Source organism: Trachurus trachurus (genome assembly GCF_905171665.1).
Source record: "Trachurus trachurus genome assembly, chromosome: 15".
Taxonomy (NCBI): domain Eukaryota; kingdom Metazoa; phylum Chordata; class Actinopteri; order Carangiformes; family Carangidae; genus Trachurus; species Trachurus trachurus.
In genome coordinates, this window is record NC_139906.1 from 15,836,403 (window position 1) to 15,863,783 (window position 27,381).

A 27,381-nucleotide genomic window follows, 5' to 3' on the forward strand; every position below is an offset into this window, starting at 1 on the left:
TGCATCTCATGTGCAGGACTCTCGACGAAGCCGTCTTCATGGTGCGGTTTAACGACTTTATTCTTTAGGATGAAGAATGTAAATATTATACATTTGCCACAGCTTTTTGTGTTTTTTCAAGCCTGCTTTGGTAAGTTTCACATCTTTATTTCTTTGCTTGTAGTAGACTCATGTTCCTAGGATCAGATAGTGGAAGATGTTCAAACACATCAGAGAGACTCTGGGTATAGATGCTGTAACTGTAAATTATTCTTTCGTTTGTGTTTTCAATTCATTTACATCCTTTGCTTTTTGATCATTTGCTTTTTTATATACAAATGTGACTATGGACACTGCATGCCTTTCCTACAAACTGATATATTCGATATAGTATGAAGTTGGTTTCAAAGATAATATAAACTTGATATAGTGAATAAAAACTGCCTTTTTTGTCTTCAGAGATCTCAGTTCTATGTATGGAACAGGTATCTTAGGATGTTGACGTAATGCCCCTGTAATCCCAGTCAAAGTGACCGAGAAATCGGTGGCGCAAGTGCAGAGTGTAGAGCTCGGTTTATGTCATTCCAGTATTTAAAGTCCAACTACGTAACTTAATTGACAGTGACCATTGATGGCACCAATCACTAAATGATGGTGAATGCTAATAAATACTGTATTGAATCAAGCAAGGAAGAGGCATTAAATCAGAAAAGTGCTTCAGTTCAAGCAAGCGTTAGCTTGATTGCTAACGTTAGCAAACAAATGCCAAAAGTGAAGCCATTAAAGCAAAATACTCTGTGTACTGAACTGATTAAGGCTGTTTCATAATTTATAAATTATTTTTCAATGTGTTATTAACTCTTTTTGAATTTACATGGTCTCCCTTTAAAGTGAATTACATAACCTTTCAAGCATGTAATCCCCACATCTCTGTCCTCAGCACAAGCAGACTTTGCCCCCTACTTCTACGACAACGGACCATACAGCCACAATGGGAACCTGGCACTGTTCAGCCTGTCAGAGGACACGCCTGTCGGTGAGCTCGACCTCTGACACGCAGGACATTTAGTGTAAACAGCTAATGGGCTAGTGGAACAACCAATCAACAAAATGGTGTGTTAGGGCTGCCAATATCTGAGAGTCCGCCATGTTAAATAGACTTTGATAAATGAACAGATGTTGTGTGGCATGTACGAACTCACACTAACGTGCTCATCTGCCGGCGCCACCTGTGTGATATGAGGGACAGTTTGCTGGCTGTGAATGTGGCGCAGATGTTCCTCTACATCTTGCATCAGTTCTATGTCATAGCTTGTTTGTGTTAACATGAACCAAGTAAAGGTGATTAAATTATTGTGTGTCTCGCTTTAGGCACACAGATCTATTGTCTCAATGGCACAGACCCTGAGGGCCACGAGGTGAGGTATGGCCTCTCCTTTGATCCAGGGTCCAAAGAGTACTTCAGGGTCGACCCCGTATCTGGAAACATCACACTGGTGGAAAAGTTGGACAGAGAGGTAAACCCAACATTACAGTACATAAACTCATACATATTGACATCATCTTCTGCCATATTATCATGTAGGACTACATATTAACTTGTTTCATGTTTGTTTTTGTTAAGAAACAAGATTCTATTGATGTTCTCGTCAGCATCACAGATGGGCAAAGCAAGGTATCAACATCCAGTCCAATATGTGATATGATATGTCTCAGTGGCATCCTGAATATAATTATTTAACTTTAACATGTTTCAAGTGTTTCAAGTCTTCTTCTTCCTCTTTCTCTTTCCAGGTTGTGGAAAGAGTCACAATATTTGTAATGGATGCAAATGATGAAAAGCCCGACTTCAAAAACATGCCTGCAATCATTGATGTAGTGGAAGTAAGTTAATCATGTGTGCTATAAACGTTTACAGAATCAGCTTCTCCACATAATATGTAAGACATTATTGTTAGGGAGGAATTTGTGGTGATGCCGGTGAAGAAGAAGTACCAGAGTCCTGGATGTCTTATGCTGAAGGAGTTTATTTAGGCTCGATCGAGGAGAACAGAAAAGTCGTCAATACAACACGAGTGCGTGACGCCACCTTAATTCTAAGGGTCAAACAGCAAAGCTCAGATTCTTATACTAGAAAGGTGGACCAAGACAGATGTGTTAACATCCAACACAGAGGGATTGACCAGCATTAACTACACAAACTATCTAGGGAAGTGAAATTATTCTCTAACAATTATGTTACTGTAAAAAATGATGCGTTACTTGCATCATTCCTCATATCAATCTGAATTGTTTTCTGTGGTGTACATTTTAGACCACCACATCTGGCAGCAGCATCTTCAAGGTTGAAGCAGTGGACAGGGACACAGGCTCAGGAGGCTCAGTCACCTACTACCTTCAGGTACAGTATCACTTGATCACACATCACTCACAAATCAAGACACTTTATTTACATAGAACCCTAGCTGCTAACTTGAACTAGCCACTTACAATGTTAATGTGCATGTGATGTACAGATGTACTGATAAGGAGGTTAACCTTATTTTGTATGTTTTTGTGCATGTGACTGAAAACGGTGGTGTGGTTGTGATGACGGGGATTAAATCACAATTACATTTGTGTCAGGTACTGGAGGCTTAGAGGGCAGCTTTGGCAGCAGGTGGCAGGGAATGTTAGTTTGCACTTTGGACTATTAGGACCAAAGAACAGCTGGCCTGATGAGTGACAGTGACGAGTGAGGCAGTGTACATCTGGACCCAGCACCTGCCTGCCCTGTCCTTGACCATATGGGTTCTTTACATCCAGATGGACAAAGAGATAGACTTTATACAGGATGTGGCCTAATTCAAGAGGCTACTGAGTGTTTTTATGCAGCCATCTGACCACTTTTCATGATATCTCACGTGAGTGGTTGTAAATGGGGTTTATGGGGTTTCAGCGACAGGATTTCATTCATGTGACCTTACTCTCTCTCCCTCTGTGTGTGTGTGTGTGTGTGTGTGTGTGTGTGTGTGTGTGTGTGTGTGTGTGTGTGTGTGTGTGTGTGTGTGTGTGTGTGTGTGTGTGTGTGTGTGTGTGTGTGTGTGTGTGTGTGTGTGTGGGTGTGTGCTTTTAAAATCCTTTTTTCCTCACTGTTACAGAATGGCCAGTCCCCTTTGTTTGCCATTGACAGACATAGTGGAGTCCTTCGCATCAAGTCCGGAGAGATGTTGGACTATGAGAAAACTAAGACACACTTTGTCACTGTCATTGCAAAGGTAATGAAGACATCAGCACTCAGTGTCTCTGTCCTGCAATAGTGTACATCCTCTTTTACTTCATCAGTAGCCTGTAAGGGTTTTGCTGCTGGTTGTACTGTACAGATGTGATGTCTAGGAGACAGGGTTGGCCCACGACTGTATACTGTGACACAATATATATGCTTGTGGCCAGTTTCACCCTCCAGAAAACAGTGACTTAGTGCCGATATCGTTCCTATGGCAGTGTGCCAAGAAAAGACGGAGAGGAGGAAGAAGAAGAGTGCTAGCAAACCTAGCATACTGTACAGTACATGCTAGGTTTGATAACTTTAAAAAACAGCTTTGCAAATGTTTCATTACATAACCCTTAATTTGTATTGATAAAAACTAAATTTATAAAGTTAAATATAGCAAAGCTCCCCTTCTCTGTCCTTGATGAAATTAATCTTTATGCTAACGCTTTAACCGTATATTTGTATTGTTTCAGGATGGTGGTGGTAATTTTAATGGCAAGGAGCAGTTTCTGTCCTCCTCTTCTACGCTGACCATCAATGTGATCGATGCACAAGACACTCCACCATCTTTTATTGGGACGCCCTATTTTGGCTACGTTTATGAAATCTCAGTGCCAGTGAGTATGAAAACGTATACCAGTCACTATGATTTTAGGATTTCTATGATTATGATTTTTTTTCCCACTGAAAATCATAGGAGTTACAAATAAAAACAATTCATCACACACTTTCCATCTTGTTGTACATTTGAATTATTGTAATGTCTTTTGTATTCCAAAACATTCACGCAGGCATTTCATTGAACATCAGACTGAATGTAGCGTGAGCATGTTAAGTTACTGTAATATACTGAATGCAACTCATTTAAATGAAATTGAAGATCCAACATATCACATGTATCACATCACACAGCTCTAATTGCTGGCATTTCACAGTAATGCCAGTGCTGCTTCCCTCTTTCTTTCTGACACAGCTTTTGAAAGGCACATTATCTTCTCAGTGTCAAAATGTCACTGCAGTAGCACATCACAGAGGGAAGATTAGACCTTCTAACTTTCATCCGAAAAGGAATAATTAGGACGTTGACATTTTAATGTGCCTTTGAAGAGTCAGTGAAGGTGCAGAGTAGATTACTGCGTGGTGTTGTGACTGTAGCTCCAACACCGGCTCCAAACATGACTCAACATTTAGTTAAAATGCATGCTCTGTTTTTGTTGAGGGTGTTTGCAAAATGATAACAACAGTTTATCAGTCAACATATTGATTTCACAGCTTTTTTCCCCCCCAGGGATCTGAAATATTCACTGCTGTCGCCAAAGATGGTGATGTGGGAAATCCAAATCCAGTCGTTTATTCCTTTGATGATGGTAAGTATTTTGAACTTCAGAAGACTAGAATGAAGAAAAAGGAAAATTTAACTAAAATGTATCTAAAAAATATGAGTGTTCATCTGTCTCTGCAGGTGATGATGGTGTTTTTAACATCAATAAAACAAGCGGCTGCATCACCCTGCTGATTTTCCCAATGTATCTGAAGAGAGAGATATTTAACATTAAAGTCAGGGTAAGTTGTACGCCATTAGATAAGATCATGTTATTTGTGTGTGTGTGTGTGTGCATGTGTGTGTGCCTATGTGCTGGGGTGGGGGGGGGGGGTGGTTGCTTTTAAACATGTAAGTTGCTTTGTGCTACGTTTTTTTTGTATGAAAAGTGCTTTATAAATTAAGTTTGATTCATTGATTGATTCATTGATTTGAATTTTAGTATTTTACCAAGAAAAAAAACGTACTGGTGCTTGTAAATTATCATTGAATTGTCTGTCAAATAACCTGAAAATCAAACCTCAGATTGGATAAATACACAGGCTCATATACACTGACTACACAAGTGACACATGTGCATAATTATATCTCTCCAGGCTTCAGAAGTAAGTCCTGAGGGCAGATTGATGGACTATGGGGTGACCACTGTGGTGATCCGTGTGGTGGACCTGAACAATAACCCACCTACTTTCTACGGGGAGAACGGCCCTCAGAACATGTTTGAGATGACCATGTATGAGCACCCACCGGAGGGAGAGATACTGCGGGGGCTGAAAATCACTGTAAACGACTCAGATCAGGTAGAGAGAATATTGCCGTCTGTTATGTTATGTTATGTTTTGTTTTGCGCTGACACTGACTCATTTAAAAAATACTGTTTTCAGCAATGTTTTACTGAGCAAGTATCATCTTTCAGCACTGACATAATTTTGTTGCCTCTGAAAGCTGCCTGTGCTAGCCGAGAGAGAGTTACAGTTATTACGTAACAACAAATTACTTTGTTATCTAATAAGAAACTTATTTAATCATCATGCACTGTACCACAACAATGTGCGCGGGCTGGTGTCTGTGTTCTCTGTCTGAAATGGTTTTAAGCCCTCCATTATCACAGACAATCCTTTTAAAATTACATGAACTTGAGAGTAAGCCAACACAAATTAAAAGGTGCTTCCTAACTATGCCATTTGTCAGCTTATGCAAGTCCGTGTGCCCGTGTCCGTGTGTGTGTGCAGCTCCTTGTATACAAGCCTTGTCCAAATGGCTGATGTTCACCAAATGATAATAAAAAACAAACTGATAATACTGTTACAACATCAGAGTGAGCTTTCTCTTTGTCCACTGACATTACGCCTTAAATCACTGCCACTGATATCCTATTGATTGCTCTTACATTACTGTAATATAGAAAAGGCAAAGCTTTTATATTGATTGAATGCACTATATTCTGCATGGATTATATTAAATGTCTGCTTGTTTGCCATAGCTTTGCAACAAATGCAGATTACTATAAATAGCTACATGCATATGTAACATAACATGTCATTTTTATTAATGAGATGTTTGCAATTGTGCGTTAATGTGTGTTGTGTTCTTGCAGGGTGCAAATGCTAAATTCAACCTGAGACTGATTGGACCAGGAAGGATGCTGCGAGTCGTCCCTCAGACTGTGCTGAATGAGGCGCAAGTAACAATCTTAGTAGAAGACTCAGCTGCCATGGACTATGAGAAACACCATTTTCTCACATATAAGGTTAGGCCATTACATGAAGGGTGCAGACCCAGTAAAGAGAAATGCACCTGAAAGCATAGCACTCGATTTCATTTATATATTTTCCAATCATTCTCCTCTTTAGCTACTCGCAGTTGAGATTGACACACCGGAGAGGTTCAGCGCCACGGCAGACATCGTCATCCACCTCCTGGACACCAATGACAACGCTCCCAAATTCTCCTCAGATTACTATATCGCCAGGATACCAGAAAATTCACCCGGTGGCTCCAATGTGGTGTCAGTCACGGTGAGCGAGTCTTCATCCTCATCTAAAAATACATGACTTCACCAACGTACGTCACTCTGAGCTAAAGAGGAATGCTGATTTTAACAAAATACCAAAGAGGGCCATTAATTCCCTAAATGTAGATGTGTTTTTGGGCACTGGGGGTTGGGATAATATGTGAAAACATGTAGATAAAAGCTAGGCGAGGTAAGCTGCCAGATGGCTATCACTTTCATTTAGTTGTGTAACACCAAATTCCCCGATTTTTTTTTCTAATGCTTAGTAGCACATGCAGCTGCATTACAGAAATAACATGAACACTAAGGACATGTTGGATTTTTTAGGGCCATTTAGTTTAAAAAGGATTCGCCCTTGTCAGCGCATATCAGCCCTGCAGAGGCTCAAAGCAACGGGGGAGGCTCACTAATAAATCCTGCCCTTGCGTGAACGACACAGAGGCTCGTTGCCTTGATCCCAGGCAATTTCAATCAGATAAAAGAACAGCCAACAAGTGACCTTGGACACACGGAGACAGCGAACAGGCATCCCTGCAGTGACAGACAGATTAGCTGATGCCCATGATGATGTTTCTATGACATCAAAAAATCGGTCTTTTTATAGCTTGACCTCTGTAACATCATGTTCCAATCCAGCACAGATTCATTCAGTTTACTGAGCCCACGGTGGCAGACAGTTCACTCAGCTGCTTATTCGGGTTAAGACAAATATGAACAAACAGAACGTCATCGTGTTGACGTTTGTAAAAGAAAAAAGAAGAAGAACATATAATATTGGTCACTTGCCTAACTTGAACCCAAATTATTGCCAGGACTTGGACAGTGCATATGACTTATCTTTTCTGAGCCACATGTTGTACTAAAATCCTTAAAGTGAAATTTCAGATTACCCTCACTAAAGTGGTGTCGAACTGACCCAATTTATGGAAGTGCTACAACCAAACTCATAACGCCACATGTTTTTTTTTCCCCTCTTAATCTGTTTTTTCCTGTTTTCTCTACAGGCGACAGACCCAGACTCAGGACCTTGGGGTGAAGTGAAGTACTCCATCTACGGATCAGGAGCCGAGATGTGAGTATGAAAAACGCAACTGAGGTTCACGAGGTTGTTGTTTGAAAGAAGCAGGAGGTTACTCAGCCCCCTTCAAAGCCTCCTCACATCCTCATGATCCCCATGATGTGTTTGAACAACATTATCTTGATCAAATTAAGGCATGTTTGATCCTTATCAAACCGTCAGTCTGCTTTTGTGTTGCCCCCTCTGCGTTCCTGGCAGGATGGCGGACAAAATCTGATGATGACGTCCGGCAAATGAAAATGAAAACATCACAAATGCTTACACAACATTATTAGCGGTTGATACTCAGTGGGGGGAAAAACAACAACAACAACAAAAAACAGGCTGCACTCTTCATTAAACTCACCCTCTTCTCAGGAAAATAGCTCAACTGAATGACAAAGAAATGTGATCTGGGATCGAATGTGGCATTTTAACTGTACACAACCATCTACAGCAAAAACACTCCTGCCTGAGATTTGTACAGAAATATGACAGCAGACTTTTTTCATATGAGAACTTGGTTTCTGTTTATTGCACCTAAGCGCTGTAGTCCCTCAGAGGATTTGCTGGCATTTTCTCTCAGCTCGATTTTTATTACATTTCTACTTGAAGTCAAACCTCAGAGGGAAAAAAAGCTCAGTGGTTGCTGTTCTTTCTCAGTAATAACACACACTGCATACCTTCATATCATTACCGAGAGTCCTAAAGATCACCTGCATTTGGTAGCTACAAAGTTAGTGCCACACATCCCAACACTGTGGCAATCAATACTGTAATTGTTGTTGTGCTTCTTGATCACATTTCTGCATGGGTGCCTTAGAGGGGCAGACAATACGAAACATGAATCAATACTGGTGTTCAACAAGTGTATGTTTGTAAGGTCATGTTTAATCTCTTCGGGCCATTTTCAATAAAAACCACTTTCTTTGTATGATGAAATGTGGGTGGAGTATTTTTGGACCCCTCAGTAGAGATTTTAGGAATGATTTAGTGGAGATATGTGGTGCCACATGGTTTCCAGGAGAAGGATTTCCAAAATAAGCAGCGGGGGGAGATTTAGAACACTTTTAGCTTAGTGGAGACTTGTTTGGTCTGCACCATTTTGAAACCATTCCACCTCAGATTACCCCCCAGACAGAAGGAATACATGGTTGAATTTCTTTGCTCTGCATCTGTACAGATTTTTTTTTTTTTTTTTTTTACATTTTTTACTACATCCTGTACTTCAGAGTAGCCTACTGTACATAGTGCTGTGCCGTCTCCGATCTTTGCCTGCTCATCCTCTGTCTTCACTAATCTTATAATGGGATTGGAGGAGAAAATAGACTGGTCTTTGCTTCTGTACCTTTGCACTGTGACAAAGTCATGCAGGGTAAGAGAGTCAGTCGGTGACACCCTCTAATTCCCCGCTGTATGTTAACACATCAATCTTAAAATAGTTTATTTGAATTAAGTTGCCTGGTATGTTCAAGGCACCTGAACCCACCTAAAAAAACAAAATAATGGTTTACACACAATAATCAGTATAAAATATTATATCCGTATAATGAGACTTTGTGGAAAACCAAGCCTGCGTATTGCATTCATGTAAGTCTCAGACACATTTCTTTCTCTATTTAAAGGTTTCTGATCCAGTCTGCATCTGGGATCATCTACACCCAGCCATGGGCGAGCCTGGATGCTGAGGTGAGATCCAAATATAACTTCTATGTGAAGGCGGAGGACTCAGAGGGGAAGTACAGCCTGGCTGAGGTCTTTGTGACTGTACTGGATCTGAACGACCACCCACCTGCTTTCAATGATAACTTCCTGGAGAAGACCATGGTGATCGGAGCACCAGTGAAAATCGAGGTTAATACACTTCCTTGTGCTTTTACTACATCAGGCCAAGTGGAATTGAAACTTATGACAAGCTCTGATGGTAATCAAATGCATCTGTTTGCACACAGGCTAAAGATGAAGATGCAGAGATACCCAACAATGTCATCGAGTACGCCATCATGAAAGCAGAGCCAGACAACAACATCTTCGACATCAACTCTGACACCGGGGAGATCATGCTCAAGTCCTACATCAAGTCCATGGCCATCATCCAGAACATCACCAAGCAGAGGGACTTCACCTGGTCTCTGGTGGTGCAGGCCAGAGACCGAGGCCAGCCGTCCTTCAGCACCACCGCTGTTGTCAAGATCGACATCACTGAAGCTGTAAGTTACCACAAAACATTACATTTTTCAAAGTCTTAAAATGCAGATTTATGAAAAGTAGTGTTCAAGGTTTCAACCATGAGTTCATCAGCATCATTTTTGTAACTGCTTGGATGTCATTCTAGTTCTAGCTCTATAGTTTTTTATTTTATTATTTGCACCACCTAATTTTCATTTGTCATTTGTATTTTGAATTTATACAAAAAATTCTACAGTATAGTTCAAACTATGTGTGTCTTGTTCAATGCACTGCCCAGTTACACCAGCTGTTTGCTTTGGCAGCAGTTAAAGATGTTTAGTCACAAATGAAAATTAGGTCGTGCGAATCATAAAAAAACATCAAAATATGCATGTTTTGATTTTCAAAATTTCAACAAATGCAAATGTCATGTTTTCAGGTCAAATCCAGATTTTTCTCATACTTCTTGGGCCTAAGGAAACGTCCAGGGGCCGTGTTTGGGATTTGTTTGACCATTGTCACCTTCGCCATTTCACTGACAATCTTCATATCAACTCTTATATACTGGAACTCTGTGAAAAAGTCCCGTGTTCAATCTCAGGGCAAGATCAGAAAGATTATAAGAAGGCCTATGCCATAACTGAAGCTTGCCTTGAGATAATCAGCACAGCGTTTCTATTGTTTTTACTCTGTGGTACCAAGAATTTGTAGCAATTTTATTTAAAAGGATTTCACAGTAGAACAAGGCTGTGTCTGTAAAAGAGTACAGGAGCACAATATAAACTATCCTCTCAGCACTTTCCCATGCTTTCTTCTGTCTAGGTTTTTTTTATATTATGGCAACCAAAATGACTACGTTTGAGCTTTTCATTTTTTCAGTTTCAGTCATGGGTTTCCCAGTTAACCTCTCTGATCTTGTCTTGACACAATATTAATACAGCAAATTAAAATATAGTTTAATTTGCAAAACATGTTTATGAAGATATCTTTCCTTTCATGCAGACAGTATTATGGCAGTATATTCGCACTCATTTATATAGTAGTTTTACATATTTTGCACATTTTGCACTTCATAGTATCTCTGGCCAAACGGTGAATAGATGCAGTATTACAGTACATGCACGGGACAGTATTACAAGTAAATCTTTGTGTGACAGACTATGACTTCAGTCCCATGGATGTGAATTCTCCCTGTGCTCTTTTACAGACCCAACTCAAAGGGGGGCCTTTGGGATCATTTTTAATGCAGAGTAGAAACAACCCTTTGCAAATCCTAGGCATGCTTGCTGGTGGTATTAGTCTCATGGTCATAGTCACGGTCATCATCTCCACTGCAACATTCTTGCGCAACAAAAAGTCCAACCGGATCCTGCCAAACCGCCGTGTAAGGAGGCGACCTCGAAACCAAAACGCCTGGCCCTGGCACTTCAAAAACCCCTTAAAAACCCCGGAAACCCCCGGAGAGAAATTCAGAGTTGAAGAGGAGGAGCGAGAGCCCGAGGTCATTGTGGAGAATATCAACTACAACAACAATGTCAACAATGTCAATAATGTCAATAATGTCGACCATGTTGACCATGTCGACAATGTCGGCTGTGTCTGCAGTGTCAGCAATGTTGTTAGACAGTGGCCCCCGCCACCGCCGCCACCCAACGCCCCATGTCTGCCCCCTCCAGCACCCCCTTACCTCCCGAGGGACAGGCAGCGGGCCATTCCCACCGTCTCAGCAACAGTGGCAGCCAAACCTAAAAAGAAGCCGGCGATCACCAGACAGGACACTGTGAACAAAGCACTTGTCTCAGAGCTCAAGATGAGGCTGGAGCAGAAGAGGATGCTGAAACATCATTAGTGGTATTTAGTGGCTGTGCTGGAGCTGCTTTGATCAGGTCTGCCCGGGTTGCCATGGAAATGTATAGCTGGTCAGTTACCAACCGATGAAGATCACAGTGATGATCAAAAGCTCCAAGATAGTCACTAAATGGACCTTGTGGTGAGATTGTTTTGTCGACTGCTGTTTCCAAAGTCGGGAATGAACTCAAGCATTAATAGTGCTTTGTGTGTGCATGAGTGTGCATGAGTGTGCATGAGTGTGTGTGTGTGTGTGTGTGTGTGTGTGTGTGTGTGTGCGTGCGTGTGTGTGTGTGTTTTCAAAAGGTTTAAATCCACTAAAACCAGTTAACAGCTTCAATTCCTTGTATATTGATAATGTCGTTTTCATATGTTGAAGGATCCTGTGTCTATATTTTCTCTGGTTCGCGTGACATTTTATAACACATAACCCTAACCCACCCTTTGAACCATTTGTTGACACACTAGTGGCTTAAAGGTCTTCAACCTGGATCCCTTGTCGGGAATGAAGTCATTCAGATCTCAACAAGCGAGACTGTTTATTTGGGATCCAACCAAGCTCCTTACAAGGGATTTCATGACACTTGAACTGTACTAAAGAGATCAGCCCGAGAGAAGGGAAGCAAAGCGATCACGTTAGGAAGACGTTTAATCCTACTGCGCAGGTGTAAAGCACCATGTAGAGTTGTGTTTCACAGCAGTCACAATATGTCTCTCTCTCACTTGTTTACTGCTCTATGTGTGGTGAAGTATCTGTTTCAATTGGTGTCTTTTTTCTCATAATACAGTTACTGTCAAAGGATCTGTATTGATTTTACTACTGTACCAATAAAAAACATTGTTTGTAATTTCAACAGTGGAGGAACTTTTTAGCTCATTCTACTCAAGTAGCAATGTCACACTATGAAAATACTCCTTTACAAGCAAGACAATGTACAAATCATTACTGTATGTAGAGTACAAATTGATACATAACTGATTTATTACTCTAAAACAGAGCACCATCTTTTGTGGACTGACGACATTTTTTTTGCACAATTTTTACACAAAGTAACTACAGCTGTTAGGTACAGTATAGTTAAAGCACAGTATAAAATTGTACACATTGTAAATGTGCTTTCCATCATCAGATTTGAGATCAAAAGGTAGTTTGACTGCTGACAACAACAGCTACACAATTTCCTAAATTCCTTAAGAAACTTCTGCGGTGTTGTGTTGGTGGTGGCACAGCATGGTGCATCTGGTCAAGAAAAGCTACAGCTGTCCAGGATTACACCAGGACAAACAACCCAGGACAAACAGATCAGTAGAGTGTTGCCTTCAGGGCACTAGTAAACACAGAGAGGGGGGAGAAACAGCTCTGTTGTCATCATCTTAAGACCAACACCTCCTTAATGAGCCTGTAAGTATACTGTACTGCCCCCTTCTGGTGATAAAGAAGAAGCTGCTCGGACCACAGGTGAGAGGTTTGTTCTGAAATCCTCACACAAACTCACAGAGACTAAAACTTAAACTTTTGTGGCCTTGAGAAAGATTCGAGTGACATTACTCTCAGACTCTCTATTGTATAAAAAGTAGAGCAGAGGAAAATAGCCAGTGGTGATTAGATATTGTAAAATTTAGAGCAATGTGAACAAAGCAGTATATCCAAACACTGATTAAGAGTCTTAATGTATAATAATATAATGTATAATGTATAACAGCAGGAGCAGGAATGATGTATGAGGGAGGTTTTTATCATACCACTATATTCAATTTGTCATTGATTTTAATGAGACCTAACCAGATGTTCTGCAGATATGTAATAAATTATCCAGACACAAGCCTCCTTTGCTCTCCTGAGCTGTCATGTCGAAGTGAGCACTACCAATTATGAAGTTACACTGAGCCACTAGCTGGGTATTTGTGGAGACATGAGCCAAACATGCACATTATTTCAAAGTTACATAAAACATGAAATTTGCAGATTACCCTCTCTAATCCAAGGACCAACTTGTTCATCTTTGTACAATATTGACTCATTGGCGAAAAACCAAAAGTCCATCTGCCCTGATCTAGTTTGGACGGAAGATATGTGTGACTGTCATCAAACTTTCTGCAGCACTGGCTGTCAGATGTCACATGGTTATGATGATGCAGAGTAAAACTCTATATTTATTATTAACAAATTAAACCCTACCTCCTGAACTCAGTCAGATTAAAGGCGCAAAATGTTTTTCCACAAATGTGAGATGTGCTGCTTTGTCACGCAACATCAGCTGCAAAGATTGAGGAACCAGACCCAAATTTTAGGCCAAAACTGTCACACACACACACACACACACACACACACACACACACACACACACACACACACACACACACACACACACACACTCGCACAAAAACACAAACACTTTTCAATGTTGCAAGCTGTTAATGCGCTGAAGTGAAATGAGGGAATATGAGGAGCAGCCCAAATGATCATGCATTATGCCATGTAAGAGGCAGCCAGGATTACTGGGCTATTTGATAGAGGATTACAGAGTTGAAAGTTGCAAAGAGCATTGATGCTTTAGAATGAAAGAAAACTACGCACAGGCTTCAAAACCCCAGAACGTGTTGGAAGCAGTGAAGCTTCCTAAAGGTAAATGAAATATCTGCTCTTCTGAATATAGAAAAAAACTAATGAATAAAAGAATCAAGAGGAGGACAGGTTGAGCTTGTGATCTTTGAACACTGTTGCCCATGAGATCAGCAGCTGTTATAGTGTTTAAATGATACATGGGGTATGTAGGGAGAAAATAAGATAAGCCCAAACAAACATGCCATTCATGTGCTCTGTGCTGAAATTGAGTGTTTGCGAAATTCACATGGTCTTGTGTCATAACAATGTGGAAAAGGATTACAACAAAAAAAAAGCAACATCAATCCCCCGCCAACCGCAAATCATATAAACACATCTGAACAAGCAAGAAAGCAGATGTGCCCCTGCTCCAGAAAATGAGAGCTGCCAATCTCAGCCAGTTGTTTAAACCCTCATGGTACGTCAACATGAGCGGGTCCCAGTAGAGATGAACTGATCTCCTTGCATCACAAGAGGCAACAACACATATAGATGGAGGAGGGGGCTCGTGTGTGTTGATCCTGAAGTGACGGCAAGAGGGGATATGGGAGAGAATGCCACTGTTTGGGTATTATGTCAAATGAACAATGCCATTGGCCGAGGCATACTGTATCTGATGTGCCATCTGTTTGGGTTGGTCACTCACCACAGATCGCATGTGTGTGACGCATGGCTGCTGTGTGTTGTGTTCGCAGAAGTGGAAGAGAAGAGCTGTGACGTACATGTACAGTGACGCAGGGAGGATTAAACATATGTCGGTGAAACTTTACAGTTCACATACAAAACTTCATCAAACAGCTTCAGTCACATCAGTGGTATGTGACTGCAATTCTGAAGTTCGATCATGTGTTGTGTTGTGTTGTGTTGTACAGCCCTCACAAGTTCCCGTTTGACAATGTCTATAACCAATTAATTTAATACGGTAAATAGGTTCTGTCCTGTCACATTGTGCCTGATCAAATAAAGATAGTTATATGCTTTTAAAATGGAAATATTTATTAATGCACTTGCATAAAGTTGAGTGAATCACAAATGTTTTTTTGTTTTTTACCAGAGTCAAGCATTAATTAGTTAATTAATTTGAACACACAAATACACATACACAAGTTTTAAATGGTAAATCAATTTAATTCCATTTTGCTGGTATTGTGTGTTGCCATGTACAACATGTTACGGTGGTGCCACTGCTTTCAAAGAACTAATATGACACCAAACACATAGTATGACCCCATGACACAAACACACATTTACACAAAAGGAAGCAAAAAAAAAAAAACATTATATAAAATGATTAGAAAGATTTAAGATGATACATTGATACATGAGGTGTCTGGTTGCTCTTTTAAAAAGTAGAAAAAACTCATACCATACATAGTATACCAGTAATTTATTACATAGCTACTAATACAGAGTACAAACTGTGAATTGTTATGATTTGTAGAAAATGGAATAAAAATATGTTGTACTGACAATCCAGTATTATATTACAGTAGGATCTGACAACTGAAGTGACTATTTAGTTGTACCAGTCAGATCAATGGATCATTAGATTAGGATATAATATAAGTATAAATATGTAAAATAAAGTGCTAACACAGACTCAGATCATGATGAAATGTATACATCTACCACTCATAGACCTATTAAAAGTCCTTTTCAGAGTTTATTTTATATCAGTCACAAAGGATTTGTATAAAGCAGCAATAATTTACATTTGATCAAAATCATGTTAACAAGACAGATACAGTAGGTCCTATTTCAGACAGGAACAAACTGCAGCACATTCTCTACACTGGTGCAAATCCTTGAATTACACTCTTGACATAACGGTCATCATTCACATCTTTGCAACACACTCCTCGGCCTAGAACAAGAGGAAGAGATAAGATTAAAACCAAGGCAGACAACATTGTCATTCTGTTGAATAATGTACTTATGTCAGTATCAGTCAGCGTCATGCAGCAGGTCTTGTCTTTTCTGTTCTATTTTTACAAAAAAGAGTTGATACAGAGTTGAGTCATCAGTCTATTACAAGCTCAGTTTCATGTATTTCCGTGTTGATTTAACAAAACAGTAATTTAATATAGTTCAGCTGTGAGTCTGCTGTGGTCGGCTTTGCTCTTGTGCAGTTTGTCTGCATCTGACCTCCTCCTCACCTTCCTGTCTTCACTGGAGTCTTTATTAACCAGGCCCTCGTCGCTGGCGGCCTGCAGGCTGTCGAAGGTGCCCTGCCTGTCGTGCTCCACCCCTGAAGAGCTGCTTTCTCTCCGCCGATTCTTCCAGGACTCCATGATGCCATCCAGACAGGTGAACTTAGTGTCAGTGGTGCAGGCATACATACCTATGGGCACCGCCAGCACCATGGCTAAAACTATCACCACTATATGAATCAGTTTCTCCCTCTGCTCCATCTCAGTAATGTCACTTCCTGTTACAAACACAATGCACTGGCCTGGACGTGGTGCCTTATTCTTGAGGGTTACACAGATTTCATATTTGGTCGCAGGCATCAGGTCAGCAACGGAGTAAGAGTTTATCCCCGGCCCGATGTAGATCGTTTCTTTTTTATCAGCATCAGCGCGGCCAAAGTGGATGGTGAACCAGGTCTCGGTGGGGTGCTCCAAGGCCGCGTACCACTCGATGGAGATACCACGGACTGTCTGTTTGGTGATGCGGATGTCAATGTAGATATTTTCATCACCAGCACCAGGTGCAGCTGGGAGGCCAGGGTGGCTTGATGAGTGAGAGCCGTAAGGATATGGAGAGTCAACGTCAACCAGGATGCTGACAGAGGAGTTCCCAATGAAGTTGACAGCAGTGCAGGTGTAGACCCCACGGTCCGCGGCATGAAGGGAGGGGATCACCAGGAGGGATCTAATGGTGTCCTCATCCACTCTCTCTTGAGACTCTGAGAAGACAACAACAGCCAATAGTAGTAAAAAAAAAAAAAAAAAAAAAAAAATGCAACCTTAAGAATCTCATCTTGGTTTCTGGTAATCATACTGAGGAATTTTCCCCAAAACACAGAGATGAACAAGAATTTCAGGTGGGTTTTTCTAGGCCAGAAGAACAAGAAGCCAAACGATTATACCACTGCACTGACCCCCATTAAAGTTAAAAGCCCAACACTAATATGACCTGAAAGACGAAAAGCAGTGCTACAGACATATTCTAGGGTTCATATCAGCTTTAAGATGGACTGCACCTAACAATCTTTTTAAAATGGGTGTGAAAATACATTTACTTATTTATGCAAGATTTGTTATCATACTTTAAATAGGCCTGTGCATATTCTCATTTGTCCAGGTCATAGTATTTCAAAGGAGGTTAAATCGAAAGCAACTGGACTTAGTTATTTGTCTAGGAAGACGTTTCACCTCTCATCCAAGAGGCTTCATCCATTCATGTACGCAGTTGCTTTTGATTTAACCTCCTTTTAACATACTTTAAATATGATGAATGTTGATGAATGAAAATGTGAAACTAACAGCTTTATAAATGAAATTATGTCAGTTACAAGGATTTAATTAGATGAGAAATCTCTTTCTTTGTTGAGCACTTTTTAACACTTGTTACTGCAGCCTTGATTGCTTATACTCTTAAAACCTTTCATCAATGATCTTATCAAAGACTTGAATATTCATGGGTGGGGTTATCATTGGTCAGGAAGATCTCTCAAAACTGATTTGAGTTTGTTTTTATCAGTGGCTTAGAGCTGAGACTGTCACAATTTATCAATAATTGATCCTCTAATTTAAAGCTTTGTTGGTTTTGAGCATTATTAAGGATAGAAATGTATAAACAACATTGTCATTGGTCTAAAACAGCAGTGACAGTGATAGGTCTACTAATGGAGAGCAGCAGACTGGTATTAGTTTATGATGGACTACTGGGTAAGTATTATACCCACTATATGGTTAAGTCTAATGACGCAGAGGTTTAATTAATGACACAGTATCCCAACACACAGTTGACATTAGGTAGGCTCTATAATCTCCAGCACTCTTAAAACACTGATGGTGTTGTGGAGCTTGAGAGAATCAGCGGTGATTATATTGCGGTGGGCCAACATCCAGATTTAACTCTCCTCATCTTAAGAAGGGGTTAGAGGGGTCTGCGATTAAAAATGTGTGCTTAAGTATCTAATTTACCATAAGATATCACTTCTGCTGGTGCGTGGATGTATGTCACACTCTTACCATGAAATCCTCTGATTATCTTCAGACCATATGTCCACCACACCGCGGGGTCTGGCCTGGCCTTGGCGAGGCAGCGCAGCGTGAGGTTCGTGCCCTGGGGCAGGCTGATGTTGGAGGATGGGCTGCTGACCACGGGCTTCATGCAGGCCTGCAGCTCCACTTCATGGAAGAACCTACCCGCTCTAAAGTCCGGCCCTGAGCAGGTCAAGTAGGAGTTCATCAGAATAATCGGGGGGCTTAGGGACCGGATGAACTCCACGAAGCCCTTCAGGCGGCAGTCGCAGAGCCAGGCGTTGTCGTGAAGGGCCAGGACGACGTTCGGCCCGAAAGCCGTCGCCTCCCGCTCGTCCGTGCTCTGGAGCTTTTGGTAAAGGGGCCAGTTTTGGAAGACTTCCTTCGATATGACCGTAAGCCGATTGAAGGATAAGTCTAAGTAAGTCAGACCTGGCAAAAATTTTAACGCATGCTCCGGCAGGACGTCCAGCTGGTTGTGCTTCAGGTCCAGGATCTTGAGGGCCGGCGTGTCCTCGAACGCTGTCCATGGTACTGATCGCAGCTTGTTCCCTTGCAGACGCAGCTCGGTTAAATTCCCCAAACCCTCCAGACCTTTGGAGTTTATCACTGTGATGTCATTAAAATTCAACCACAAGTTCTCCAATGCGGGGGTGTTTAAGAATGCCCCTCTAGGTATTTCAGTAAAGTGAGATTTTTCTATTCGGATTTTGATCATATCATCTGGAAGGTTCTCTGGTATGGCCCCAAACGCACTCTCCTCCATACATATGAGCGACCTATGGTTAAAGGGAAGAGCAAAAATAAACGTTTGCTTTCTGTGCAGCTTAATGGCTCATGAATGCAGATTAGAGTCTAATACACCCGAATCTTGCACCAAAACCTAACCTTTCGATCTTATTGAGTAAACATAAACTCTAATAAATAACCCCCATTTTAGTGACTGCTGTGACCACTGTCACCCACTGACACATATTGTTTAAAAATACCCCTGTCTTAGTGAAGATTGTACTAGTACATGAAATCAGGTCTTACCTCCCATGACGGTCTTCTACACAGCTGCACCCGCGTAAACATTGAGAATAACTTCCATATGCTTGAACGTTAAACACAGCTATAACTAGCAAGAAACAAATTATGTCCATAGTCCGCGAAAATACTTGAAATTTAAGGGCTACATTCGTGCTCAAGACATGTCGAGTGCGGCAGACGAGAGAAGCCTATTAAACTTAATCCCTGACGTACCACGTACAGAACAAGTGGCATCTAATTCTTGGGAAAGACGCACATGATTAACACTTGACAGTGTCAGTAGGTCTGACACGCTATATCTTCAGGCTGGTGTCACTTTCTGATTAAGTTAATTGTTTTGATTTGTTTTCCTAAATGTGACTAATGAAAACTATGAATTACTGTCATTGAAATATTACAAGCACTTTGTGAAGACTGAAATTAAATCCTATGAGGCAGAGAGTAATATAGAGTTGGCAGATCCCCAACAGATCAGCTCTAAGCAGTCCACAGATGAATGAAGTATAAACACCTTCTTCAAGGAGACCCAGGTTGAAAAGTGATCAATAAAATGAGGTGAGAACAGAGATATAGAAACACACAGCATTTCTAACTGGATGTGTATGTATAAAAGTTTATTCAACTATATATTCAAATAATATCATTGGAATGAATAGTTCTACATTTAATGGGATAATGATGCCTCTAGGTGGCACAAAACAGGTACATAGAGTTATTTCAGGAAGTGTCTCATTGCTGGGAGTAGAAATTGTTTAATATTTTATAATTTTTTGCATAATTTCCACGCTATTTACATTGTGTCATAGTTCAGTCCTTTCGTACTTCTCTCCAGCTCCAGCTTTTCCTCCATTCATCAGAGTTTAGAACCATGCCTATGTGTATATCTTCTCCGAGAACGTATGACAGATATATACAGAGGCACAGACTTAACTGTATATGTAAGTGTACATCAGCCAGTAACATATTTACAAATCATACACATACATATATGATATAAACAATGGAGTATCTGCTGATGAGTTACCTTAAAATCAGAATAGGTTGCAGAGGTTTCTTTGCTGAGCCATGCAAGTGAAATGAAATATAAATTACAATGATCGTTTCAGCTTTAGACATCTTTTCTCTTACAGGCTTAGTGATAAAAACATTCTTTTAGACATGAAAGCATGAGTGTGTTTGAATGTTGTCTTATTATTACCATGTGGATACAATTGTGTGACAGTCCAAGTGAGTTTCACTCTATCTTCTAGAAATATGTGGAGAAAAAAAACAAGTGAATTCAAATGTGAATATTCTCTAAACTGATATTTCCATGATAGTGCAGCGTGCAAAAGTTCTTTGATAAAAGTTGGCTCTCTGTGGCGGTGGAGTAGGTGGTGTGATCCAGCGAGGGGGAACAGGTGGGGGGGACTCCCATGGTGTGGGTGTATGAGAGCGAGTGGGAGGGGGACTTACGTCGGGATGCTGATGAGGGTGAGAGTGTGGGTAGTGATGGGGATACGGATGTGGATGGTGATGGGGCTGGGGCTGGGGGTGGTGATGAGGATGGGGATGTGGATGGGCGTTAGGGTTCGGACTGGGCCGTGGGTGTGGGTGAGTGCGAGGAAGATGGCGTGGAGCAGGAGCCGGAGCTGGAGCATGACGTCAGCAGAAGTACTCGTTAGGCTGTCCCTCTATCTTAGCGGTGGCTTCGGAGTCCAGGCTTGAGCGGGCCGACAGCAGCCTGTTGGACTCTTCTGGGTTCAGTCTGTTTAAATACTCGCCCTCGAGCCCTTTGGCCTTTGTGCCGGGCGACAGCGTTTCAAAGGTCACATATGAATCTTGAATGTCCTTGGATTTCTTTCCCCAGTACTTCTGAATGCGTCTCTTCAATGCCCCACAGCACACGATGACAGTGAGTGGGACTGCGATGATACAGGCCACTGTGATCACAATCACATTAATCAGCCTCTGGGTGCCAGTAGCACTGGCTGCTTCATCAGTGGAAAAAATGACACATTGTTCCTTCTTGGGGATCAGCCCCCTCACACACACACAGGCAATGTACTTGGTCCTGGGCACGAGCCCGTTGATGGTTACACGGTTCTGTCCTGCCCCAACATTGATCTTTCTCATGTCCCTCTCCCCGAACACGGCATACAGCACACTAAATGCTGTTGTGTTCTTGGCTTTAGGGGCTCTCCAGTTTAAATAAATTGTATTGTCTGTGTCCCCCACCACCTTTACTGAGCGGACAACCCTGTCCGGGTCCTGCTGCAGCGACGAGGTGTTTGCTGCCAAGTTGCTTAGGTTCGTCTTCTCCAGATCCAGCAGTGCATCTGGGTTGGAGGAGGTTGCAGGCCCCGGCGTGGCTCGGTCAGCCAGACTGTAACTGGCTAGTCCAGGATCAGGACCGAGCCCAGGTGGAAGGCCAGGATCCATAGCGGGCAGGGAAGTAGGGGTGGTGGTTGGAGCGACATATCTGGCCACCAGTTTCTCCTGGTAGGCAGCTTTTCCCATCTGGTTGGGCTTCTTGGCTTTGGGTTTCTTTTCATTGCTGGTTTGGTTCCCCTCTGGTTTGGGTGAGTTAGAGATGACGAGAGAAATGACGGCCTCTGCGTTCCCTGCGTAGTTAGTGGCCTTGCAGATGTATTTCCCTGAATCACGATAGGACACAGCTGGGACACTGAGGATGGACCAGGTGATTCCCTCCTTTGAGGTTTCTTGCTGGACTGTGGCAGCAGAGAGGACAGAGTATGGTTGTTACACAATGATGACAAAAGGAAAACATGTGAAAATGAAAATAAAAAAATCTTTAAATGTGAAAAGAGATGCCAAGCAGTGACCAGTGTTACATAACTCACTGTTGTGGCCACAGCTGTCACTCAGACTTACAACTGGTAGCTTTCTGTTTAATTAACATCACTACAGTGCAGACAAAAGCATCTTATCTCAGCCACAAAAACAAACCCTGACATCCCCAAAGCTGCTGACTCACCTGTTCCATTGAGGACTCGTCCGTCCGCCCTCCGCCATGACAGGTCTGGGATGGGGACGCCGATGGTCCCGCAACGGAGCAGCACATTGTTTCCAACAGCGCTCCGGACCCGTGCCACAGCGGTGTGGATACGTGGGAGCTGACAACGCCGCAGCTCTGCATCGCTGAACAAAACGCCTGACACGCTCTCAGGAGCTGAACACCGCAGCCTTGTGTCGATGAACGCCACCGAAAGAGTCGGAGACTTCTGGAACTGGACCAGGTCGAAGAGCCGGCAGTCACACACCCAGGGGTTGTCATGGAGACCTGAGGGTGAGGATATATAAGTGAGGCTACAGGAGGAAGATGAGCGTCCAGCTGCGTACAAAGTGATAGAACAGCCTGCAGATGGCTGGTGTGGATGTTAGGATGTTAATCCTGTAAGAAGATTAACATTTAATTCATAAACTACATTATGACCATGACTACGGCAATGATGGTGATGATGATGATGAGGATGATGAGGATGATGATGATGATGGTGGTGGTGGAGGTCTGGTGATCAAGATCAGACTTTCCCCACCTTTGAACATAACCAACACCCCAGCCTTTCAAACTGAACCTGCAGCTGTCCATTATTTTAGGTTTGAGGATGGGTTAAACACACAAGATGACAAAGTGTTAAATGAAGTTTGTATTTTTACTACTAATAACTTCTACCACTTAGTCACATACTCAGACTTCTTCCACATTTAATTTAACTACTTCAAATTGTGACATACAATTTAGTACAAAATCAATACATTTAATGGTTTATGCAATAATAGAGAGAAGAAAGAGATGAGGTACAAAACAATGACTGTTTTGTCAACAATTATAACTGCTCCTTTAGATACAATGACTGTTTTGTCAACAATTATAACTGCTCCTTTAAATACAATGACTGTTTTGTCAATAATTATAACTGCTCCTTTAAATACATGTTTTATGTTAATACAACTGCGTTGTACTGTATTGTCATTGATCTTCTTTATATACCAGGCTCTACGTATAGGTGTCAACAGGTTAAGTTATACTTGTTGACAAACACAGATACATTAATAAACTGTAAAAGTGCTCACAACTCCATTATTGTGTATTACAACCATCTATTAAGTGTTTATACTGTCTATAAATGCATTGCCTTGGTGTTACACTGCCCAGAACAAAAAAGGTTGTAATGTGACAGTTTCCATCATTACTATGCATCAAACGATGTGTTGCTTAAGCTCAGCCCCAGTCCCGAATATTTTGCCCACTCTGTTAAGGTAGCCTATTGTCAATTAATTACGGAACCACAACCTGCAAGTTTGGGTGAATGATGGCTGGATGTCAGGGTGTGCATTCTCCCTTACCAAGAATCATTTTGGAGCTCTCTGGCCCTTGTGCTGGTTTGACCACTAGCCAGGTGGACAGCACTTCTACGGGCAGGGTCAGCAGGTTGTTGCTGGACAGATCCAGGTAGGTGAGGTTCTTGATGTAAATCGTGGCCTCCGCGGGCAGCGAGGTGAGCTGGTTGTTGTGCAAATCGAGAAGTCTGAGGCTGGGCATGTCCATGATAGATTCCCAGGGAAAGGCGGTGAGGGCATTGCCGTCCAGACGAAGCTCTTCCAGGTTGAACAATCCCCTGAAACTGTCCGGGTTCAAGGCGGACAGTGTGTTGAAAGACATCCACAGGAATTCCAGACTGGAGAGGTAGTTGAAGGCGTCGCTTGGTATCCGCTGGATGGCCGTCTTCTCGATCCGCAGCTTGGACGTGTCAACAGGGAACCCCACAGGCACAAGAGATATTTCGGGATCGTTGCAAATGACGCTCCTACAAGAAAGACACAAGTGAATTTGTGTGCACTTCCAAATCAACCTTCACAAACTATGCAAATAAGCCCTTTTTTCTTCTTTTTTTTGCAAACTACATTTAGCACAGCAAATTAATATAAATTAAACTAACGAAACTGCAACTAAAGGCTTCAATTAAAACACGATTGGGACTGTATGACACACACACACACAAAAAAAATATATATATATGGTGAATTCACGGGCAGCAAAAAGCCTGCTGCTAATAATTCATTCCCCAATCCATCCAAACACATAAAACGCATAGATGGGGAGGCTGAAAGTGCCTTTGAGAGATAATCCTGCATTAAATAAAATTGGACCAACATGCACTCCCTGAATTATCTTTTGTACACGTGTTCACCTCTGTGCAAACATCTGTGAGGACAAGAGCTGTCCTGTCTAAAAAAGATGCGTCTGTGCGCACAAACCTGGCCACACCATAGTGCGTTTTGGATGTAAAATATTTTTTTATACATGTGGTCATCCTCCTTACCTGGCCTTCGATCCATCACTCAGGTTGTGGAAAAAACAGCTGCACTGCGACGGACAGGAGCTCACTGGGGAGACAAGTTCACCTGCGGCCACGTAGAGCCCCAGGAGCAGAACGAGGAACATTTTGGCCCACTTTTACGCATATGCAGCTTTGCCTACATGCGCCCAGTTTGCGCCCACTTTAGTCAAAGAGACTTGCTTTTCTTTCTCATTTACAGGAATATCATCCGCATGGCTTTGTCCCACCGCTTCGCTGTCCCATAGTGATCAGACTGCTATGAGTCCCGAGATAAAAAGGATATACAAGGATTAGCGAAAGGACTGGCGTTCTTTTCATTTGGATGCGTATTGCATCCCGGAATCCGATAGGCTGCGCAGAGACGTCCCTATTTATTATAACAGAAAAACACTTCCGAAATGGTCATAATCCACTGTGATGTTTGGATTTTTCCCCCCCTTTCCCTCAAATGTAGTTTGTTCATTTGAGCCCTGCCATGACTGTTAATCTGAAAATGAGCAGCACTACGTTTTACCACACGGTGGCCCCTATCACAGCCTGTGGCTCCTACCTTGGGATGTGCATTCAACAGATGTTCACTTAATATTCTCTGACTCTGCCATCCTTTTAATATTAGTGTCACAAAGCAACTCATATTTCTTCTGTTTGACAGCAGATATGATATTTGATTTGAAACTGATATTTTATATACTATTCCACCCATGAAATACACCTACCCTGCTGCTTGAACCAGAAAGCAGTAAATGAAGCCCCACACAAAATAAAAAGCTGATCATGCTAAATCAAACCTAAACGGTTTTTAAAATTCAGATTACCCCCTTTTCCCACTCATTACATATATTTATTACAAATATTTAATATGTACTGACAGTAAAGTGGTATTTTCTAATCCAACAGAAGCTGTTAGAATAAAAGAAAAAAAACAACACTTTCAACACATATGTTAAATCAGCTCAATTCAAAGAGACCTTCAGTGGCCTTTGGATTTTATCTCAGTAACCTATTTGGACATGGTCCCACACTACTGATTTAAAAATAGTTCACGTTGTAAAGCTTTTGTTTTCCGTTGTAGGTAAATACCACATGTGTTATTTGGCACCTATCCCTTGTGTTCCCCCTCGTATTTCATCACCCTGGAAGTCCAGCATTTGGCTGCCACCCAAAAGTGTGTGGTCTAAAGAGATGTCGAAACTCAGGCCTTTAATGTGTTTGAACAACTTGGCAGCCGGAGCCAACTTTTTTACATCTGACCCACATTAAACCACAGAGCCAGGTCAGAGGTTTAAGTCTGCAATAAAAAGTTCAATAGAGATTTTAGATTAATAATAGCAGATTCATTTCTTCATTTAGAAATCTTCAGTGTGCTGTGCTCTCCCTTAGGTCCATGTGAGCTGTGTGCCTCATTCATATATTAGTCTTGACCCATAGTCCATATTTATACCTTGCATTGCTCACATTGACCTTTTGTATCAAAATCCCTCTGGGTCACAGGTCTTGTAGTATGTGTGGTTTTAGAACCGTGCAGTTGACTAAAGAGGCTCTAAAGGTGTTGAGCAATCATGTTCCCTCGTGTTAAAAAACGTATACATTCCATATTGCATTGCAAGTCCTTAATCTTATTTACCGAGGCCAATAAGGCTGCCCCTTTATATTGTAGAAACTGAAGGACCAGGCTTTATTTAAAAGTACTATGTCATTCTTAGTATGTGAAAATTCTCCTGACAACAGATGTAGCACAGTAATGTTCGGATAAATACATTTCAGCTTTCAGCAGAAAAAGTTATCAGACAAAATGTGACAGCTGCACACTTAAATTCATGTTGGGGTCAGCTGAGGAAACAGAGATTTAAATGTTTTTCTTCAACGTCAGTAGGAGAAATTAAAGTAATTCAATCTGTTGTCCCAGAGTCTCAACATTCAGATCTAACACATAGTTTATTTTTCATTTTATGGCTAATATATTATAAGATACAAAATTAGTAATTTTGTCATAAGATGGGGATGTGGAGGTGTAAAGTGTCCAGAATATAAATAAAAATTAAATACATCTTGGACCATTTGCATTTGCATATAATTTAGCACTTTATACATGTTCACCTATATTTAACATGGTTCCTGATTTTATAATCCCAGGACTGGGACAGACCTCGGCCACACAATGTCATGCTTGTTCCCCCCTCCAGCCCTATGGCATGAAAAGCTCCAAGTGATGTTGCAACTGAAACATGACAAATCCATTGAAGGCTGCATGATGGCGGGGTTTAATTTCATTCACACACTTTTACTCATTCTTTAGTTTTAATTGTACTCATATAGCCAATATATACAATAAAAAGAGTAAAAAAAACAACAACAAAGCCGCAGACCAAATCAATCCTCTGTTGTGTCTGCAGCTACAGAAAGTGCAATTTTGTTCCATCCGACTATCATTTCCGGCAGATGTAGAGTTAGTTTAATCTCTTGGGGCCAGTGTGTCTTTCAGACGTTTTATTAATGGCTGGAAAAAAAACAACAAAAAAACAAAAGTCCACAAACAAAATGCTGACA

At 41.5% G+C, this 27,381-nt stretch overlaps 3 protein-coding genes across 3 annotated transcripts; 1 reads left to right on the forward strand and 2 right to left on the reverse strand.

Annotated features, from left to right (window-relative positions):
* Window positions 1-60: 60 nt before the first annotated feature.
* On the forward strand, window positions 61-11,642 carry cdhr1a (cadherin-related family member 1a; the record flags this gene model as incomplete). The annotated part of the gene is made up of 17 exons (XM_083988676.1): window positions 61-130; window positions 920-1,015; window positions 1,351-1,496; window positions 1,604-1,654; window positions 1,774-1,863; window positions 2,294-2,380; window positions 3,120-3,236; window positions 3,706-3,849; window positions 4,521-4,599; window positions 4,695-4,795; window positions 5,150-5,353; window positions 6,151-6,303; window positions 6,407-6,571; window positions 7,572-7,639; window positions 9,250-9,478; window positions 9,577-9,834; window positions 11,001-11,642. Exons 1-17 carry the CDS (start codon window positions 70-72, stop codon window positions 11,640-11,642), a joined length of 2,691 nt encoding a protein of 896 aa, XP_083844802.1. The 5' UTR covers window positions 61-69.
* Window positions 11,643-16,324: 4,682 nt separating this feature from the next.
* Window positions 16,325-19,602, reverse strand: lrit2 (leucine-rich repeat, immunoglobulin-like and transmembrane domains 2; the record flags this gene model as incomplete). The annotated part of the gene is made up of 3 exons (XM_083988085.1): window positions 16,325-17,154; window positions 18,446-19,236; window positions 19,493-19,602. The coding sequence occupies 3 exons, from the start codon at window positions 19,600-19,602 to the stop codon at window positions 16,325-16,327; spliced, it is 1,731 nt and encodes a 576-aa protein (XP_083844211.1).
* A 1,531-nt stretch (window positions 19,603-21,133) lies between these two features.
* Window positions 21,134-24,938, reverse strand: lrit1a (leucine-rich repeat, immunoglobulin-like and transmembrane domains 1a; the record flags this gene model as incomplete). The annotated part of the gene is made up of 4 exons (XM_083987668.1): window positions 21,134-22,200; window positions 22,467-22,772; window positions 23,840-24,300; window positions 24,817-24,938. The coding sequence occupies 4 exons, from the start codon at window positions 24,936-24,938 to the stop codon at window positions 21,134-21,136; spliced, it is 1,956 nt and encodes a 651-aa protein (XP_083843794.1).
* Between the last annotated feature and the right edge of the window lie 2,443 nt (window positions 24,939-27,381).